General features: G+C 42.1%; 1 protein-coding gene and 1 pseudogene across 1 annotated transcript in view; one reads left to right on the forward strand and one right to left on the reverse strand.

The window, feature by feature from the left end:
• LOC121458309 (tomoregulin-1) overlaps nucleotides 1-21,935 on the reverse strand; it is a 131,334-nt gene that overhangs the window by 41,579 nt on the left and 67,820 nt on the right. The window contains exons 3-5 of the mRNA XM_041667505.1: nucleotides 19,040-19,169; nucleotides 14,748-14,774; nucleotides 12,331-12,427 (exon numbers count right to left, since the gene is read on the reverse strand). Of these exons, the coding sequence (XP_041523439.1) occupies nucleotides 12,331-12,427; nucleotides 14,748-14,774; nucleotides 19,040-19,169 (254 nt within the window). The remainder of the gene's footprint in view (nucleotides 1-12,330; nucleotides 12,428-14,747; nucleotides 14,775-19,039; nucleotides 19,170-21,935) is intronic.
• LOC121458375 lies at nucleotides 453-1,003 on the forward strand (annotated as a pseudogene).

The raw sequence follows: 21,935 nt of genomic DNA on the forward strand, positions 1-21,935 counted from the left end.
GCTAAAAAGGAAATTACTGTTTTTTAAAAAAATAAGTTGGGACTGAGGAGAGGGCCCAATGGGTAAGAGCATTTGCTACACAGGATGAGGACCTGAGGTCAGATATCCAGCATCCATGAGCTGGGATATTCTTGAACAGCTGTGACCCTACCATTGGCAGTAGGGGCATTACCAGGGCTTGCCGACCAGCCAATCGACCCAAAACAGGCAAACTCTGGATATAGTGAAAGACCCTGTCTCAGGAGAATAAAATGGGGAGTTATAAAGGAAAACACCCTAATGTTGTCCTCCGATTTTAACACATTGGTGATCACACTCACTTTCACACACAAAACACATGTACAAATGCACACATACACCACACAAGCAAGGAAGGGAGGAAGGGAGGAAAAAACATAGGTCACTCAACAGAGCACAGACCCTGCAGAGCCAAGGAGTGCATACAGGTGCCCATGGGCAAGTCAGGTTCCAAACAGTTTACTAACAAGGTCCTGAAGGCCCACAATGAGAACCGGGCTCGGCAGTGTGCCCCCACTGAAGCTTTGCAAGACGTTCAACCAGGAAACTCGCAGAATTCAGAGACTCTGGCTAGCACAAGAATCCTGAAGGACAGCCCAGAGTCCATTTGTGGCCAGTGTGGGGAGAGTCTTGCATAGGCATCCTACTATCAGACGGGAAAAGAAGTGGCTGGTCGGTAGCACAGTGAGATCAAGAACTACGACTTTCAGCAGCCTGGCTTCACCTCAGGGACTGGACACTTCACAGCCATGGTATGGAAGAATACAAAGAAGATAAGTGTGAGGCAGTCGTCCTAAGTGATGGCTCCTCCTTTGCAGTGGCCAGATACTTTCCAGTAGTCAATGTCATCAACCAGGGCTTCTTCAAAGAAAATGTCCCACCTCTAAGTAGCTCACCAGATATCATGAGAAGCTGGGGACACACATACGAAGTGCCCACAGAACAACAAAGAGCCAGCCGAGGGCGTACTGTGCACACACTATAGGCGGCTGGGCATGAGCTCATCCCGGTTAAAGGATGGACATCCGAAGCATTTATCCCGAGGGTTACCTAGACCACAGTTACTTAGATTTGGGTGAGATCAATTCCGACATCTTTTTGCTGTTAGCTTTTATGCAGTCTTTTTTTGTATCCTTCTTACTTCTAATATCCATGTTAGGACTCTGTGTATTCTGAATATTTGCCATGCTGAGAAGCGAGGTCATTTTATGTGATCATCCTGCACTGTAATCTCCTTTTGGTAGATTCTGAAGAGTATTAAAACCTCCCTTTTAAATATGAAGAGCGAGAGAAATAAAATACGATGCCAGAGAACCAGTGAGCACTGGTGCCTGGTACAAGGGAGGCATGCCTATTTTTATTTCTCCATATATGAGAAATAAAAGCAAAGTTACAACAAAAGAGATCAATACAGTCAAAAGTTGGTTCTCTGCAAAGGCGCAAGTCAGGAAAACAGGCTGAATGGAGAACGAGCGACACAGGAAGACAAAAAAGAAAGGGGAAAAGTTGAGGGCTGGAGAGAAGGCTCAGCCTTTGGGAAAGCTTACTGTTCTTCCTTAGGACCAGAGTTCTGAGCCCAGTACCCACATCACCCTTCTTATGCCCTCTGTAGGCATACAGACAGACACACATATATAAATAAAACATCCTCTTTAATCCATCAAAAGAGGCTGGAGCAGGGGTGGGGACAGAGCACTTGCTGCTCTTACAGAGAGACCCAGGTTTGGTTCTTATCACCTACGTCGGGGCTCACAACTATTTAACTGCATTTTCATGGGATCCAACGTCCTTCTGGCCTTCACAGGCACCTGGTACATCAATACACATACAAAAAATAAAAATAATAATAAATTTTTTAAAGGGTCTGAAGAGATGTCCCAGTGGTTAAGAGCATTTGCCGAAGAAAACCAGAGTTGGTTCCTAGCACCTACACAGTGGCTCACAATCACCTGAAACTCCAGCTTCGGGAGTTGGAGGGATCCAAAACCCTCGTCAGGCCTCTGCAAGTACCTGTACACATAAACACATATACATAAATGAAAATCATCTTTAAAAGTAATCCAAAGAAAATATAGTGTGGCCAAAAAAATTACTAAATAGGTAAAAGTGCATGAGGAAAAGCTTGAGAGCCTGAGATCAATCCCAGGACTCACACAGTATAAAGAGCCAACTCCTGTAAATTGTCTACATACGCCCAATGGGGTGGTGTGTGTGTGTGTACACTCAAAAAAAAATTTTAAAAAACAAAGGATTCATCATTAAAAATGAAAAATAATTAAAAAATAATTCAGAGGACAACACTTAAATGATAAAGCCTTTAGAAACAACTTATGGTTTTAAGTTTGTAAAAGAAGATGAAATTAGTAACTTTTTAAAAATGTATCAGCTATCAAGTTTGATTCCCTACCCCCAAAAAGAGACAATACTATAATCATAAAAAACTAAATCAGCTGTTTACCCCCAAAAAAGTATACACACACACACACACACACACACACGTCTGCCACCATACAGCCAGGTGTATGCTACATACACACCTAAAGTTCTAGCACTCAAGAGGTTGAGGTCGGATTATAACTTTGAAACCTGCAAACCTGCTTCAGTTATGTAGTAAGAGTATTTCAAAATAAGCAAGCTCTCTCTCTCTCTCTGTGTCTCTGTGTGTGTGTGTGTGTGTGTGTGTGTGTGTGTGTGAGAGAGAGAGAGAGAGAGAGAGAGAGAGAGAGAGAGAGAGCAGCATGTTACAATCCCCTGTGAGATACTCATCCACACATTAGAATCCTGTCAGAGGGTCTTAGCAGCAGTTAAGAGCAGGGGTTGCTCTTTAGAGCACCTAGGTTTGGTTCCCGTCACTTTCATAGTGGCTCACATCTGTCTATAACATATATGAAGCAAACACTTACATACATAAAGTTAAATAAATCTTTTTTTAATAATTTATTTTTATGTTATGTACACTGGTGTTTTGCCTGCATGAATGTCTATTTGAGGGCATCAGATTCCTTGGAACAGGAGTTAGAGATAGGCATGAGCTACTATGTGGGTACTGGGAATTGAACCCAGGTCCTCTGGAAGAGCAGTCAGTGCTCTTAACTGCTGAGTCATCTCTCCAGACCCAATAAATCTTTTTTTTTTCCAAATTGTTTTAAATTTGAATTCTTTCAAATATCTCAGCTGAAGAGAGCTTTAACAATATACTCCACTTCCTTAACGTCATAAGAAGCAGTCATGAACTCCACAAAGCCAAAAACCAGGCTCTGATGCAGAGGCTCTCGGTGGTTCTTATTCTGCAAACTTTACAGGTAACATGACTGACCATTTATTCCCTGGTGATTGACATGACAACGCTGGCAATATTTTATTTTATACACAGGCACACAGGAGTTCCCTAAACGGGCGTGCTGTAGATATTACAATAAAATTTCTGAGTGAGGTACAAAATGCGCTATAGCACACTGCAATGACTTTATGAAAGAAAATGGATGTGTGCGGATCTGCCCGCACATGCATAGAACACCTCTGGAAGATTAAACAAAAACCAATCACAATGATTGAAGACAACTGAGTGACTGGGAGCACGGGAAGGGAAGAGATCTTATTCTGTGCAGCCCTTCACAGCTTTTCAATTTTTAACACTATGAATTTCAAAGGCATAAATGCATGCATACATAAGTAAATAAATGACTAAATAAAATGACTTCTATGATTTAGGGCTAAGATTTTGGCAAATTGCAGCTTCCAGCCTTTAAAATTGGAACAATACCTCCTTTACACTGCTGACAGAATCAAATAAGATGTGAGGGGGGGACCCTTTGAAATATTTCAAATGCTACGCACGCTTGAAAGACATCATTGTTACTATCACTCAAACACATCTAACCCTTTTCATTCTTCCCTCTAACTCTGCACAGAAAGGACCGTTTCATCTCAATGTAGTTTAGTTAGCAGTTAGGAAAATGCCTACTTCAACTAGTTCAGGTGAGCTGATTTAGATTTAACAAACACCTAATCAAACCTGCCACAAACTCAATACATTAAATCCTCACAGGCAGCTCTAAGTGAATAACTGCTCCAAACCACTGAGCACTGCTATCAACTTAACAAACAACGAAGGACCACCCTTAAGTTCCCAACCCGTGTTCCCAACCCATGGTGCTGTGAATGAGAATGGCCCCCATAGGCTCATACATTTGAATGCTTGGTCCCCAGTTGTTTGGCAAGGTTAGGAGGCGTGGCCTTATCAGAGTAGGGGTGTCACTGGGGGGTAGGCTTTGAGGTTTCAAAACCCACACCATTCCCAGTTAGTTCTCTTCTCTCTCTCTCTGCCTCGTGGTTGTCTCCTGATGTGCTGCTCCAGGGCCATGGCTGCCTGCTGCCACGCCACCAGCCACGATGGTCACAGACTAACCCACTGAAACTGTAAGCCCCAAATGACGTTTTCTTTTATAAGTAGTTTTGGTCATGATGTCTTATCTTAGCAATAACCTTAGAGCAGAGTGCCAGGTCCCAGGACCTCACAACCAATGGTCCCACAATATAAACATGGTGTCACACGGATGTTGTTCTTCAAGACCAAGAAAGAACTCATAAAGACCATGGAAAATGCTTCCAAGAAGAGGTGGTGACATTCTACCTAATTCACGCCACATCTCAACCCAGAAGGAATATGACTTAAAATAGAAAACCAGGTACGGGACTCTAGACAAAGAATACCAGGAACAAAGTAAAGGAAGAAAAGTCTCCAGAGACACTATGAAAGTTCATTCAGAAGACAAGAGGTTGTGGGACAGGAAGCCCTGTGCCTTAAAAGCAAATCTATCCAGAGAAACCTTTAATGGCAACTGTTAGGAGTTATTTCTAGGAAAGAACCTGTCCTTGCTAGCATCCGGATTACACTTTGCATAAACTGCCACTGAATAGTATCTGTTTTCAATTACCAGCGAGAAAGAAGTTAAAATTATTTTTCTATTGTAATCTAAGAGATAACAGTACAAATTCATTAAACTAATTGACTTTTATTCTCTGACCATTTCATTCACGTATCCAATGTCATTTATCATATTCGTCCCCTTATCCTCTCTTACGTCCCCTTATCCTCTCTTATGCTCCCTCTCATTCCCTCTGGAGCCCTTTTTCCGAAGAAGGGTCCATCCCACTGTCACGTCTTTTTCTTAAGGACCCACTGACTATAATCAGGGTTGCTTGCATTAGCACAGGTGTGGGGTTATTACTGCATCATAGGCAACTTACCAAAGGCTACACCTCTGAAGAAAATTCGCCACTTCTCCCTTCCCCCCTCCAGTCATCAACTGCCAGATGCTGTTCAGCTAGATGGGGGTGGGGGATAGAGGCCTCGTGATTCCCTTAAATTACCTTTAAGTCTACTATTCTGTATGTCCAGAATCAGGCAATGCCAAATGACAGCACTCACTGTCATTTCTACATGGAAATAGAGTAGAAAAGAAGAAAATTATGAAAAATACATAAAGCTTTCAGAAAGGAATTGCATAGCATCACCCTTTTTTCGCCAAGGGGAAGATTCCACTGTTCCTGGAAGGGGAGCACTCACACTGTAACATTGCCCCGAAATCTGCCACAACAGAAACTGGCAGCACGCCATGATATCCAGCAGGCGGATTAAGCTGTTATCTACCGATGCTGTCTGCCACGCCACACACCTGTACAGTTCTCTAAGTGGCCCTCAGATACTTATGTCACACAGGGGTAAAATGGAACCAGCAGCCCCAGAGCAGATTGCATGGAATAGGCAGAAGAGCAGAGACCATTTCCATAAAGCTCAGCACACGAAGCTCAAAGAGAGCATTTGGGGACTTTGATAGCTCACCTGTACTGGTTTCATGCATGGGGAGTCTACGAATGCCTCAGACCATTCCTGGGCAGAGATTTGGGTCAGGTACATAAAGGCACTGAAGGGAAGGAGTCCTATCGTTAGTAACCACACTGTTCAGAGGAATGGCCTGTAGCTGTCTTGCAGCAATACCCGAAGCCTTGGACAAATTAGATAAGCCACCGAGGAAAGGGAGACGGGTGGAGTAATAATACTAAGAGCACGCAGTTTAGAAACAGAATGCTGCAACAGGCATGCTGGTTGCAAGCTTTAAGACTTGAGGCGGCCATCTAAGAGGTCCCCACACTTCACAGCTGCTGCTCTATGTACTAAACCTCACGAGGGAGCTGCTGTTCTTGGGACCTTACCCATATACCTCCACATACAAACTCAAAAGTTCAGTGATGATGAACGCAGCCACCAAAACCCAGGCAAAACCAGTCCACCTCAGGAAGAGGGGAAAGGGCCTCAAAAGTTATTTAATTTGGATAATTTTTATTTTTAAGTTATCTGTACTTGTGTGTGTGCCTGTGTCTGGGTATGTGCAGATGAGGGCAGATTCCTACAGATGCCAGAAGAGGGAGATGGATTTCCCTAGCACTAGAATTATAGGTGGTGGGGAACTATCCAACCTGGGTGCCAGGAAGATCAGCAAGTGTTCTTAATTGCTGAGGCCGAGCCATCTCTTCCCCAGTAACTTAAATTATAAATGACTGAAAATAGCCTGCAAGCGAGCAAGAAAAGGAGAGGCATGCAAGAGAGATCACAAAGGCTGCTGGAAAGAAACACAGGAACTCATTTGGCATGAAGTCATTCCTACACTAGATGCTATTCACAGGTGTTTTGTTTCCTGTCGGAGGAGGCAGCGACGCAAACGTCAGTCAAGTTTACCGACAAGACACACGGGCGGCAGTACCCATAAGCAACACTTAGCAACCTGACAGAAGAGAAGAAAACTTTCTGCTTTGCTTTTTGGGTTGGTTTGGTTGGTTGGCTGACTGTTTTGTTTTTAAGACAGAGTTTCATGTTACCCAGGCTGGCCTCAAATTCACTGTGTGACTGAGAAGGACCCTGAACTTCAGATCCTTATGACTCCATTTCTTCCTGAGTGCTGGGATTGCAGGCACATTCCTCCTTATTATGAAGTGCAGGGGACTGGAGGACTGAACCCTGGCTTAGGCAAGCACTCTACCAACTGAACTATCCCCACACCCAGAAAGAGTGTGTGTGTGTGTGTGTGTGTGTGTGTGTGTGTGTTCATGTGTGAGGGTGCGTCTGTTTACAGGTGCACAGACACATGTGTGCTTGTGCAGGTGGAGGTCATAGTTCAGCTTCAGGAGTTGTTCGTCAGGAACCATCCACCTTGTTGAGACAGTCTCTTCCTGGGAACTAGAGCTCACAGATAAATCTAGAATGGCTGACCAGTGAGGCCAGGGATCTACCTGCCCGTCTCTACCTCTACAGGGAAGGATTACAAGTATGCACCACCATACCCAAATTTTCAAGTGTTGGGATCAAACTCAGGTCCACACACTAACATCAAGTACTTTACCAACTGAGCTATCTCTCCATTTCCCCTCCAAAAAAATGACTTTAAAAACAAAGATAAGAACACAAAACACAAAGCAGAACGGCTTTTCAAGTATACCAGTGAAACTGCCAACCAGAATGCTCTAAGAACACGCTGGTGTTACAGACATACAGCACATTGGGTACATTCTTTGTCACGGGCCTGTGCTCTGCTTCTGCGGCTGCTGGGCTCACCCTCCCCTGTAAAATCAGGACAGTACTTCCTTGACTTCCCATTGCCAGAAAAGCTCGTGGGAAGATTAGGTAAGAAACTTCAAGTAAGTGTTAAAATGTAGATATTCTACTAGAGAAAACAAAGAAAGTCAGACACGGCAGCATGTGCCTGTAATCCTAACACTTGGGAGTTTGAAGTGGGAAGGAGGAGGCTGGGTCATGGCTCAGTGGTAAAGTGTTTGACAAGCAAGCATGAGAACCTGAGTTCTAATCCCCAGAATCTCGGAAAGACAAGCAGAGGTCTGTAATCTCAGTATTCCATGAGATGAGAGGCAGAGACAGGGGAATTCTAGAAGTTCAAAGGCCAGGTAGCTGGCACATGCAGTCACAGAGAAACAACAAACCCACAGGAGCCCCTGTCTCAAACAAGGCGGAGGTGACACCCAGAGCTGTCCTCTCTCTGACCTCCACATGGGTCATGGCATGCAAACATAAACACACGTCTCACACAAACACAGACTTTAAAAGGGGTGGGGCGTGGCTGGAAAAATGAGTTGTGGTTGAGAGTGCTGCTGCTCTGCCAGAGGACAAGACTACCCACAGCAGGCAACATCCAACACCCTCGTGTCCTCAGGAGGTATCCACACATGCATAACACACATGCAGATATACACATACATAAGCAAAAATGAAATAATTAAATGTAATTTTAAAGGAAGAAAATGAAAAGGGAGGGAGGAAACTATACAGTGTAATTAACTAAATATCCATTGAAGCAGCTGAAGTTAAAAACATAGCTATTTCTCTTAAGAGCAGAAGATTAATTTCCACGGTACCACTATTCCTTCTTCCCAGTCTTGTTTCTTGCTTCCCCCCTCCCCAAAATGTATCTATTAACAATAGAAAGAACCTTAAGTGTAAGAAACTAGATAGATTATGCAGCATTTCTTCTGGCAGGAAAGATATTAAGTGAAAAAAGATAAAACATTTTAATGGATACCCATATCTAAAACTATGCAAGATCTGTAGCTATGATAGCTATGTTTGAGAACATTATCTTTCTAACCGCACGTCAGAGAAGCCCTGGATTATGAGGTCAATTTGTGGACCACCATAGGATCAGTTACTTTTCTCACTGCTACGGCAAATGCCTGACAAGAGCGTCTTAAGCAAGGAGGGTGTGGTGGTCTGAATGAAAATGGCTCTCATAGGCCATATATTTGTGTACTTGGTTCCCAATTTAGGATTATTTAGGAAGAACTAGGAGGTGTGGCCTTGGAGGGGGTGTGTCTCTGGGGGTAGGCTTTGAAAGCCAGGCCCAGTCTCTCTCCTCCTCCACTCTCTCTGCCTCCTGTATGAGGATCAGGATGTAAGTAAACCTCCAGTTACTTACTTAGTTGCTCCAGGGCCATACCCAGCTCGGAAGAAAGCCCCCAGTTCAACGCATGCAGCCATGCCCAGATTGTTTACATGGGTGCTGGGGATTCAAACTCATGTCCTTAGGCTTACAGAGAAAGCCACCTTACCCACTGAGCCTTTCCTACCCCCCAAGTAAATTAAGAGTAGTAAATAACAAAGGGAGAGTAGATGGCTTCTGCAGGAACCTGCTCTCATCACACCCATATTCACATAATTTAAAGGAATATATTTTTTAAAACGCAAAGCTATTAACTACTGTCATATTTCTGCATGTTGTTGGGTCCTATACCAGAAGCTCTCTGCTGCTATCTTGAAGAATCTTTTTTTTTTTGAGAGAACAGTATATTTATCTCTTAAAGCTTAGATTGCTGAACATTTGTAACTCCATAATCAAAGAGCAGAAAACTAGATCAAATAGCGATATGTTCAACATAATCTAAACTCTTTTGGAATATTTTATATCATTCCAAATTAGAGCATGGCTTTAATATGCCAACCTCTACCACCGATGGACTCTATTTGGCGGTGGGAGATTAGGGGATACACATTATACATTCATACAGGCTTTGCTCTAGAATGGAGAACACTAGAATTACAGATGTAAGTCACAATGGTGGCAGTTACATTAAGTCTCCAATGAGAGCCTCAACTTGGAGTCCGGAACATCAATAGCTCCATGGCAACATCAAAAGCATCACACCCTACACAAAGCACTTGAGGAGGGAACTAGCCAAGGAAGCCACATCAGTAAGCGTAGTTGTGTGTTATGATGTCTTAAAGAACTAGTCATTTTCTAATGTAAGTAATTGTTTAAGCTTCATTATGTATAGTATCAATATAAAATTCCTTTAATTATTTCAGCATGGCATTTCCTATTGGTCAGTGACAGATGTTTGCTGATATCATAGTGGAGAGAAGGATGTCCTCCATATTTAGTGATTCGCACTTCCACTTCCTCTGGGTCCCTTTGCAATAGGTGCTGCCCCTTAAATCAACATGGGAAATCTAAAATCATGCTTAATTGGATGAAACTGCTTTTCCTCAGCTGCCCAGGGCTCCACTCTTTCTTGAGCAAAAATATGAGCTGTTCTAAAGTTAGTTAAGCTACTGAGATCTTTCTAGTCCTTGGCATTTTTTTAATTTTTTTTAAATTTATTTATTTATTAAGGATTTCTGCCTCCTCCCCGCAACCACTTCCCATTTCCCTCAGAGGTGGGTGGTCCTTGGGCTTCCCACAGGTCAGGGAACCCTGATTGCTCTTCTAGCAGATGAGGGAGGGGTGCCTCGAAGAATCTTAAAGACCACCACAGATAGCTTTCTTAGAATCAAAGCTCATTTAAAAGAAAATTAGGAAAATTCAACATTGTTATACCCACAATCAGTAGTGGTTTATAGATAGAAGAGTAGCCTATAAATAAATTCCCTTTTGTTGCCTATCTACAGTAGCATCAAGTACTTTACCTTCACCACCCATTTTCTGGACAGAGGTGTCAATCATGTCCTCAACGTTTTCCTAGGGTCCCATCATTTCCCTGCCTGGTCTTGGCTATTCATCTCAGTCCATGTGCTCCTCTGCCTGCGGGTAAGCCCCTCCCCTGGTTGGTGCCCACTTCCCGTTACACGGAGCTGGTCTCAAAAAAAAAAAAAAAAAAAAAAAACCAGTGGCTACAAAACTTGCAGATAAAAAGACACACACAAAACTAATTTTCTCATATGGGGAACGCGCTGCATCTTCGGGGGAGGCAGTCACACAAAGGTGGGTATTCAGATGTCTTATTTGGAGCCACTTTTGAGACTAAATGGAATCTGTTTCCGTTTCAAATCTTCTATCTCTTTCTATTTAAGCATGAAAAAAAGATGACAGCTGAGAAATGTATAAAACAGGGCTGAAGAGAGAGGTATTGTTAAGGGAATAAAAACAGACCAATACAGCAGCCAATCAATCATGGGAAGCTATGCAGTCTATGAACACTATTATAAAACTGTCCTAAGGACAAGTAATGAAAGGAGTAATTACACACGCATACACGTACGTGCACGCGCGTGCGTGTGCACATACACACACACTCACACGTGCACACGCTTCCATGCACACACACTGCTGTGTCATCAGGCCTTATCATTAGTAACATCAGAAGAAAGACAGTGCATTATTTATATTCTGGAAGTATATATCATTTCTCTCTCGTCCCATGGGTCACTGTCTACTTTGGATTTAAAAAAAAAAGATTCTCCCACATCACTTCACTGTGATGGACATAGACAGTGTGCAAAAACAACACATCAAGATTTATGAAGTCGCTTTCCTCAATCTGTTTATCGTATACACATAAGGTAAACTACCAAGCATTTAATTTTACTAAATGCCCCCCAAACAGCCAACATTACGCCACAAACACTGAAAATGGAAGGGTCTTGACTCATAAACTCACTCTGGGCGTTATGCTAATTAATACACTGCTCTGATGAAAAACATTTCGGCACTGAATAAAACATAGGACCCGAAACCAAAAATGTGTACAAAAGAGATAATCTCTGTAAAAGTGGGTGTTGCTGGATACACACTGGAGCAAACAGAGGATATGAAGAAGAATACACCTCGCTGTCAAGCCCTGAAGCCAATAGCAAAGCTCTGAAAATCAGATATGCACAAATTAAGCACCATAGGAAAACCAAAGACTGAGACTTCCCAGACATGGATGACAGGAATTCAAACTCAACCCTGATAAATGCCGGTGTGATTACGAGTCTATTCATGAACACTCCTTACAGGGAACGGGGAGGGAACTGGATGAGTCTGTGAGCCACTAAAGTCACCTTGGTGAGGGCTGAACATGGACAAGAGAAACATGAACTGTAAAACTGAGATTTATAAGAGTAAGTTTCAATGATACAAAATAGTTAATAATACAGCTAAATTTCCGCAATTTTTTCTTATTCTCAGTGCACTGAAACAGAAGATTATGTTTTTGCATAAAAACTGCAGGAGACCAAACAGAAGCTGTTCGGTACAGATACTAACGAGAGTGGGATGGGACGATTAAAAATTAGTTTTGATGACTGCATCGATATTAATATAAACAAAATTACTTTTAAAGAACACAGATAAAACTCAAAAAACTATAAATGAATTCTCATTCCGATACATAACTTATTTAAACAGTCATTGTACTACATCAACTTAAAAAAGAGTCAGACTCGCATTAACAGGCTGAAATGCAAGGGCGCATGCACGGAACCTCCCGTAACTTCACGCCAAAGAGTACTCTGAAAAGCACTTCGTCCCATCCGCTACGACTCACCCAACGTTTTCCGCATCCTCGTCACACTCAGCTTTGTACTTGCACGGTCCACACTTGGAATGTTTCCTGGGAGCCTCTGCTCCGGAGCCTTCCTCCTCTGTTTAAACAGAAAAGTTCAACTTTCAACCCAAAGTTGGGATGGATCCTTTGCAGATCAGCTTCAAGTTTTAAGGAGCCACTATCTTGTTCTGAAGGGAAACGCACCCAAGCTTCTGGAGACGATCACTTCTAAAAAGTCCTCCAAGTGGGAGCCACAGATTGCTGCTACTACTGAACGACATATTCCACGCCACAGCGCTGTTTGTAAAACAACCTCTTGGGCTGTGTGTGCGGAACAATACAGGAGGTTTAATAAACTACATTTCTAAAGAATTACTATAACACTGAGTAGGAGAAAACAAAACGAGCAAAAATCCAGCTTGTGCTACCCTTCCTAAAGAAGCCTGTATAAGCTGAGGTCCAGACATGCTGGACCACACTTAGAACTTAACCATCACCTTTCCCTCAGATTTGCTCCATGCCCAACATTCTAAACACATAAAAACTAACTCCAGAGTTAACAGAAATATTTGTCTCCAATTTTGAACGAGGAAGGGGGCGCCCTTATGAAGTCCCTCCCCGTCTCTACTTGGCCCACCTGGCACAAATATTCAGATGCAGAAATCTGTGAGTCTCTTTCCCAGCAACAAAAAGGAGCACATGTCGCTAACCCCCAAAGGACTCACATCCCCCAAACAAAAGCATCCTGTACAGTGTGAGCCTCAACTAGAGTGGATCTTTGCAGCTCTCTGAAAGAGGGCCAGGAGTCAGCAGTAAGGAAGGTATGCTCGCGAGACTTGGTATGTCACAGAATTCTACAGCAGGGTGCCAGTCAGTGATGAACTGATCAAAACTCAAGTCCACAGGTAACACCTAACCTTCCCTTGTATGCCATCTGTCTGCTCTTTGACTGGAAATACTCCTCAAACGCAAATGAATACCCAAACAGATTGCAATGATCGCCATAGTTAATAACTTTGAGGCCTCAGAACCATCAAGACATTGGGAAAGGCTGAGCAAACCACTAAGCCTTTCCGAGGCAACGCGCTCCCTTGAGGGCTGAGAACAACCTCCCTTCTCAGCAAGACAGTCAGGACCGTAAGATATTAGTAAATCCTGGGAGCATCTGAGTCTCTTAATGGAACAATGACCACAGGGAGCAGGCCACATGATCTCTTAAAAATCCTTTCTTGCTCTCAGATCTAAGATTCATGAAGTTAGCTTTCACACATGATTACAAAGCTCCTGCTTAAACACATCCATTTAAATCAAATCCTATTGTTCGTTGCTTTTATCATTTTCCTTCTGGCTGCAACTCCCATCCTTGAATTCCTCCCCAAAAATGTTCCGTTCTCTACAGTCCTTCAAAGTTCCTTCCAACTCGGAAACTTTAGGATCCTATCAAAGACAGAGGAAGGAGTGGCCTAGCACAAGGTTTCCTATGGTTAGGATCATAACCATGGTTTGTATTTGGACTGAATTTTCCCAAGGAGTGTTCTTTTAACATATCCTCGGGGTACCTCAAATATTACTTTGCATAGAATAGATAGTAATATTTACAGCCTCCTTAAACGATGGCAATTAGTCATCCTCAGTTCTGGTCCTTTAATGCCATTACCAAATATGACATTTTTAAACACCAGAGATGCTTTTATTTGAGATACAGAAAATTTTAAAGGTTTAAATTTAATTCTTAATTCCACCAAAGTTGTCCTGCAGGGTTTCCCTTATTTGGGCACAACTCACTCTGGAATTTTTGACCCGGTTATTCTAAACACACATGCACGCACACACACACACACACACACACACACACACACACATCCTAATGAGTAACAAAAAATTGGAAGCAAAGAATAAAAAAGATTTGAACAATGTTCCATGATAAAAAATCACTTGTGTGGACAATTCTGTACAAGTCAGCTTGTGTCACCTCGGTTTAACAGGAACTACGATGGGTTCCCTTTAGTCTGACAACAATCCTTCAGTGGAGATTGCACAGAACCAAGACTGTCTATGGTTAAGAGGGAGAGCCAAGGCTGACGTGGTGGCCGGGGGCAGGGCTTCCTGCAAGGTTGTTGGTGGCAATGAGTCCCTAACTCGACACACACTAAGTCCTTGAGCTTCGAACTTCAAATGAGTGAGTCCTATATGTGTGAATCGTATCTTAGAGTTAAGAAAAATCAAAGGAAAACAAAGACCGTTAAGAAGTATCTGAGCTGAACTTAGAGGATCACACCTGGGGTGCAAACACTTCAGAGGCTGAGACAGGAGGACCAGTGTGAGTTCAAGGTGAAAGCTGCACTACAAGGTGATTTCCAAACCAGTCTGCGCTACAAAATGAAACCGTCTCCAATAGCAAAGCATGTGAAACTCACCTCCTTCTCCAGATCCAGAGCCATTATCTGAGGGAAAAAAAAAAAAACAGCTAATGTAAACATCTCTCCCAGAAACTTCATCTTTTCAGATAGTAGTAACATTTCTTATCAAAAGTAAAACCATGACATTCATGACATTCCTTTTCTCAAATTTCTAAGAGTTAAGTTTATTTTCATGCCTACTTTAGGCTCTACCGAGACACACAACCATCAGTATTCCTTATAGACTAAGTACATTTCTTCTATCTCTGAAGCCAGTATATCCAGGAACCACTCAGGTCCCAAACACCACGACTAAAAACTACTAGGAACAGCTAAAGAGAAACGACTATCCAACTCATTTAAAAGGAAAAGGGAAATTTTAATTTTGTTAGGGCTGGAGAGAAATACTGAACAAACTGCTTTTATTAGAAAGATAAAAGCTGAGCCTGGCTCCAAAAGTCTTCTTAAATCAAATTTGTGGATGCAGACCAGAGGCCAAAAGGCTTTAAAGAAAAATCCCTAAGGTTTAGCAAGGAGAACCTCAGGGTTGAATCTGCATAGGACTGATAAAATTAGCTTCCTCCAGGAAATCTATTCAGGATAAATCTCAGAGAGAAATCCATCTAAAATGTAATTAATGCACAAATTTAAATTTTTTTTGTAGTGCTGGGTCTTGTACACTAGTCTACCACTGAGTCACATTCTAAACCCTAAAATTTTATTTTATAGTGCTCAAAAAACCAATTCGTAACACATGGTGAAAATAGGCGGTTTTGTCATATCAGCATGGAGCTGTAATGGTTAAAAATAAAACAAAGATGGCAGATGAAGATTTTGACACTTTAGCCAGAACTCTACAGGGGAAATGATGTCTTGACCCAGGGAATTAATTCTATTCTTCAAATGGCCTCTAGAATGGAAGATAATACTGAATAGCAGAACAGTACGGGTCCGTTCCCTCCAGACTCCGTCAAGCAGTAGCCAAGCCTTAAGCTATGCAGCAACGGAGGAACTAGAAAGCAATGGGGGAACTAGAAAGCAATGGAGGAACTAGAAAGCACACATCATAGTACATAAATTCTGTGCATTTTGGATAGTTTTCAAACGTGTTCAGTTTTGATCTAATCAATCACTTCAGGATGTCTCCTGAAAGGAAAGAGAGAAAAAGTGTGGGAACAGAAAAGGAGGATGAGAACTGAATTTGTAAAAACTTACAACCATATTTCCTTAGGAAAACTGACCCTTCTCCCTTTCATTTAATAGATATTAACCGGATACATGTTAGTGCTGAGCACTGCGACAATTACAGAGATAAATAAGGAGCACTCCTAATACACAAGACACTCACCCTAAACCTTTGTGCAAGCCATGGCCAATTTTATAAAGTATTAAGTCTCACAACTTGTGTGGCCATTAAGAATCCCTAAGGGCTGGAGAGATGGCTCAGCAATTAAGAGCATTGCCTGCTCTTCCAAAGATCCTGAGTTCAATTCCCAGCAACCACATGGTGGCTCACGACCATCTGTAATGTGGTCTGGTGCCCTCTTCTGGCCTTCAGACATACATACAGAAAGAATACTGTATACACAATAAATAAATATTTTAAAAATTCCTAAATACATTAAACACTATGACTACTCTGTTAACACAGTGGCGTTTTCCTTGTGGAATTTTATCCGTAGTACACACAGCCAAGAGTCCATCCCAGCCCTTAGATGGTGTCATGCATCCCTGGACAGGACACATCACCTTCTGGTTAAGAAAGCACTTGTGTGGCTGTAAGCAAGTGTGTCAGATAAATGAAATGCTACATATTCCATGCATAAGTACACAGATGATAAAACACACTTCCCAGAGAGGTCATAGAAGAAAGACTTCAGAGGAGAAATCATAAAGCCTAAGAAAAGGTTTCTGAGGAATTAAAAGAGAAAATATTTCTAACTCACAGAAGAGGACACTTTCCAAGCCCAAATGACATGAAAACATGGCGCAGCGCGCAAACCACAACACGGCACCTCATGGCCTTGGTGTTCCCAAGCCTAACAAGCCCAGAAGACTATCATCCATGTAAGGATGTAGGGAATGGAGTTCAGAGAGTCTAAGTGACCGGCACACGGTTACACAGTAAATAAAGGCTGGGATAACTTTAAAGTGGGGCCTTCTCCTCCTGGTTCAGTGTTCTTTGCAACCTCCCCTCTACCTCCTGTTTAACATTCACTGCCTATCAAATATGTGGAGTCTTAAGCGCATGCTCATCATAAATGATTAATATGGCATCAGGAAGATTCCCAAAAGTGTCTAGAGCAAGCCTGTGAAAGGCAATGTACTCAGAGAAGTATCTGAGGAGGTCACATGACAGCCCAAGAACACAGCACTTTCTCTCAGCACCTAATTATTTTGTGTATAGTAAAAAATTTCTCCTTGTCCAAAGAAGTCTGATATGTGAGCTATGTCTCTGGGCAGTGCTTTGTAGCATATCTGATAGGAGTGTCTGTTAGGAACAAGTTCTACATCAGAACTGAAGAGGGGGCAAGTCACATCTTACAGTATGAGGGCCAGCTGCACTACCAAGATCAAGCCTGAGGATCTGAGTTTGAACCCCCAACATCTGCATTTAAAAAACCTGATGTGGCACCATGCTCCAGGAACACCAGTACTGGGGAGGCAGAGCAAACAGCTCCTGGGAGCCTCCTGGCCAGTCAGTCTAACTATAAAACAGTGGTTTCCAATGCAGTGTGACTGTATCTCCAAGAAATAAGATGAAGGAGCTGGAAGAACACTCCGTGGTCAAGAGCGTTTACTGCCATTACAGAGGACCTGAGTTTACTTCCCAGGACCTTCAACTCCGGTTCCAAAAGCGTCAGCACCCTCCTTCTGACATTCTAGGGCCCTGCACAGACGTGGTCCACTTACAGACAAGCAGGTGAAACGCTCCTACCCATAAATAAAATAGAAACAAAGGAAGATAGCAGATGTCTCCCTCTGGTTTCCACACATCCACACACAGAGAAGTGTACCTGCACACATATGTGCATATATTACACACTCATGCACACAGAAGAAAGGGAAAATAAAAAAGAAAGCTCAGCTGGGTAATTTAGAATGGGAGCTTTTGGTCGGACAGTGTTAGAGGGTGCAGAGCAGTGGTTCTCAATCTTCCCCATGTTGTGTCCCCCTTTAGTGCAGTCCCTCACATTGTGGTGACCCCCAACCATAAAATGTTCATTTGCTTCGAAACTGCAGTTTTGCTACTGCTATGAATTGTAATGAAAATATGTTTAGAGGCAGAGGTTTGCCAGAGGGGTCCCGACCCACAGGTTGAGAAGCACTGATCTAGCGTCTAAGCTCAACAACACAAATAATCCACCGATCAACCCCACTTACGAAATGAGGCCCCTATAAAACTCAGCACCAAAGCTCAGCTTTCCCAGTGGACAGCACTCCATGAGGAAGTAAGGCTATCCATGAATCTTTGGACCTATCACAGAATCTGCTCTTTGGCCAATTTTAAGTCTATCTTTTCTGTGAAATGAATCATAACTATAATGATTTTTAGTGAGTTTTATGAGTCCTTCTAGAAAATTATACCAGAGGACAGATTGGGGAACTTCTTGAACAAACTGGTAACCTCAGGGAGAGCAGTGTTAGGGACTATGCCCACTAACTTACAGTTGGTCCTAAAGCCTTCACATTTACTAAGAGGGAGAACTTTAAACACTGTAGCATAATCGGAAAAGGAAGTAAATGGAGACAGGATCAGTCCCCATCTTTACCACTGGCCTCTATATGGTAATTCTAGTTCCAGTACCTAACCTGCACCTCCACCTCCACCTCAAGCACCAGAAAGCAATGCATAGGAAGGCCTCCGGAACCAACTACCACCAATTCAGAAAGATGGAAGGAGGGAGTAATAAGGAGGCTTGGGGTGCTGGGTGGAAAGGAGAAAAGAATTTGGAAAGAAATACAATTTGAAATGCTCATAGAGGTTTTCTAGAGACAATCATCTCAAAAAGATAGATAGATAGATAGATAGATAGATAGATAGATAGATAGATAGACAAAAACAAAAACTTATCCCATGCCAGTTCCCAGCTCAATGTCTGGGTTATCAAGCAAAGAATATGTGACATCCTCATACAAAACAGGCATACAGTCAATATAAAAATCACCCCCCTTAAGCAGCAATAACATAAAATATGAATAAAACTCCCTCAATCAGCATCAATCCCTGTGGCAATGTGAGCCAAACAACGCTGGCTAAAGTCTCGGCTTGGAAAACATGGCGGCCCCATTTCTAACCGTCTACATACCGGAGTAGCAAGGTCCACGCGCCACCACCGTTATGTCTTTCTGGTGCTTACAGGCAGCCCTCCTGAGAAAACATTCATTCTGGTAAGTATCCCCATTTGATCCACAGACAGGAATGTAATTTGTATGGCACTGCAAAAGAACAAAAAAAAAAACAGAAATAGACTCTCAGAACTCGGCATAAATATTAATGGCACAGTGCACACCCAGGAACACAAAAGCAGAGTTGTTGGCGTTCTGCTGCTGCTAGCACAGGTTGCCCCTGTGTTTGATTTTTAACAGAGGACCTGCCTCTGTCTCACAGATTTTTCTCATTCCTAATGAAAGTAATTTCCAGGTACCCTTATGAAACTGGACATCCCTGAGCCATATACTTAGTTGTTTGATAAGAAAACCCATAGAAATATCAAGAGGAAAGTCACAGTGACAGTGTTCATAAAGAGCTGCCTGGGTGACATCACCTCATCATTAAAACTCCTTTACTCAATACGTCTAGTAGTAGAGTCCCAGGGAAGGAACAGGAAGACACAAGAAAATACACCAGCATCTCTGTTCTCAGAGATTTTATAATCTTGCTAGAATAGGGGGAAAAAATGCAAAGCTAAATCATGTTTGGAATCACGTGATTTGGAATCAATCGATCAGACAGGAGGTACAGTGCCCCACCTCCAGTACGAAAAGAAGCTAGGGTGTTTAAGGTAAACCTCCTCCGAGAGGAGAATTCAAACTGAGCACTGAAGGATAAAGCAGGAGTGAGGCGGCAGATGAGGATCAACGGTGATGAGATTTGAAAAATGACACTGAATCTACTTGTCAATAACAGCACAGAGGTGGGGGCTGGAGAAATGGCTCAGGAGTTAAGAGCATGTTCTGCCCTTACAGAGAACCAGAGTTCAGCTCCCAGGACCCACATGGGCAGCTGGCAACTGTAACTCCAGCTACAGGCAATCCAATACCTTCTGGATTCCATGGGCACTTGCACATACCCACACAGAGACACATACGCATACACATAATTTTAAAAAATTATTTTTGGTTTTTCAATACAGGATTTTTCTGTGTAATAGTCCTGGCCACCCTGGAACTTGCTTTGTAGACAAGGCTGGCCTCAAACTCAATGAGACCCGACTGCCTCTGCCTCCCAAGTGCTGGTATTAAAGGTGTGCACCACCACTGCCCAGCTAAAAGTTATTTTAATAATTTTTTAAATAGCGTAAATGAATTTTCAAAATTTGGAGAAAGTATCACAAAATGATACAATCTATCATTGTTACTTAAATAATAGTGCAAATGTTCTTTTAAGACAAGCCAAAATATTTACAGAAAAATTATAAACAGCCAATTAATATATAAAAGTAATTGACGTTCATTAGCAATCAGGATTGTATACTGAAAACGAGAATTGGGAGATGGGGGTTCTTGAGACAGGGACTAATTACAGAGTCCATGCTAGCGAGGAGCTCTCCCCTGCCTTCTATTCAGAGATTACAGGCATGTGCCATCACGCACAACAGAGATTACAGGCATGTGCCATCACGTACAACTTGCCCTTTTTAAAAAAGGATCAATGAAACTGAGTGCAAACTTTTAAAATAATATAAAATGAATATAGCAAGAATATATTACATTCAGTCCAATTTAGAAAAATATGCATAAATTCTAGAAGAAAATGTCGATAAATTTTCATATCATGTCTTTTAATTTTCAGTATGTTTCAATTTTTTGCAAATAAACAAACTTACTAATATTTTTTAAGTGATTGGTCTCAGTGTATAAAACACAAATACGGCATATTAGCAAATTCAGGAACTGCTAACTAACACAATATCTTAATACCAAGTTGATTCTACTATATGTTCAATATCAGCAGAATCTTACATGAACTTTTATTAAAATTAAATTTTCATTTGGAGGGCTTTGTGTATGAAACTGCTTATGAATATTTTTAATCCAACTTCATTATAAGTAGATATAAGTGCCTGAGTACTATATTGTCTCTAACATAATCATTCCAAAGCATGTAAATTATGAAATATTCATATCATAAATGACCTTTATTTTTCTTTTATATTAAAATTCTGTACCATATTAATTTCTTTAATCATGTGTTTATGTGGGTTACATTATGAATTTCATTTAAAGGGAATAAAGAAAGAGATCTGAGTTTGGTAGGAACGGAAACCTTAACATTTATAGAACAGCAACCCAGTAAGCATTGGACAGCAGCTTTAAATGTCCTACCAATGAAGCCCACGACAATGTCAGAGCCAGGGCTCTGAAGTCCCAAATCCCAGGCCCATATGAAACCAATACCACATTCCCCATCTGTCTGAAGGCAACACTATAGATCTTCTCAAATAATCTCATGGGGACTAAACAAGGGAAAGCTACCTAAGACGTTTGTATTTGGCACAGTAAATTCTCAGTAACTATTGGCCCTGATTGCTGCTGTTACTGTCATTTTGAAGCCTTGAGTGTGTGTATAGGAGCACAGCTGATAAGTGGAAGAGTCACACCTGCTCCAGAGTGACCGGACACTAGACACAAACTACTAAGTCTCACCCGAGTCACTTGGGGATGGTGAACAAGGACCCTAATCCCTGCCATCAGTCTCATGCACACACCTCCAAGTGAACCTGAGATGGGAAAGCAGATGCTGCTCCTTCGTCATTCTTGCTTTCTAGGGTCTCTCTTGGAAACCCCCGCAGAAAACTTGTGGACAAATTAAGGGATCCAGGCAATGTTACAACATTCAGACTGATCCTACTTCTAACCCCTAATCTGCCAGCTTTGCTGAGGAAAGAAGCTTCCCTATTAAGATGGTGATGTTACTGCCAGCTGTTTGCAGCTGTCTGGAAGATAAAACACTAGTCGGCTCTGGACCTCCATCCTTTTATG

The sequence above is a fragment of the Microtus oregoni genome, unplaced genomic scaffold, assembly GCF_018167655.1.
Source record: "Microtus oregoni isolate MIOR12 unplaced genomic scaffold, Mior012 000017F_ref0000208, whole genome shotgun sequence".
Lineage (NCBI taxonomy): Eukaryota > Metazoa > Chordata > Mammalia > Rodentia > Cricetidae > Microtus > Microtus oregoni.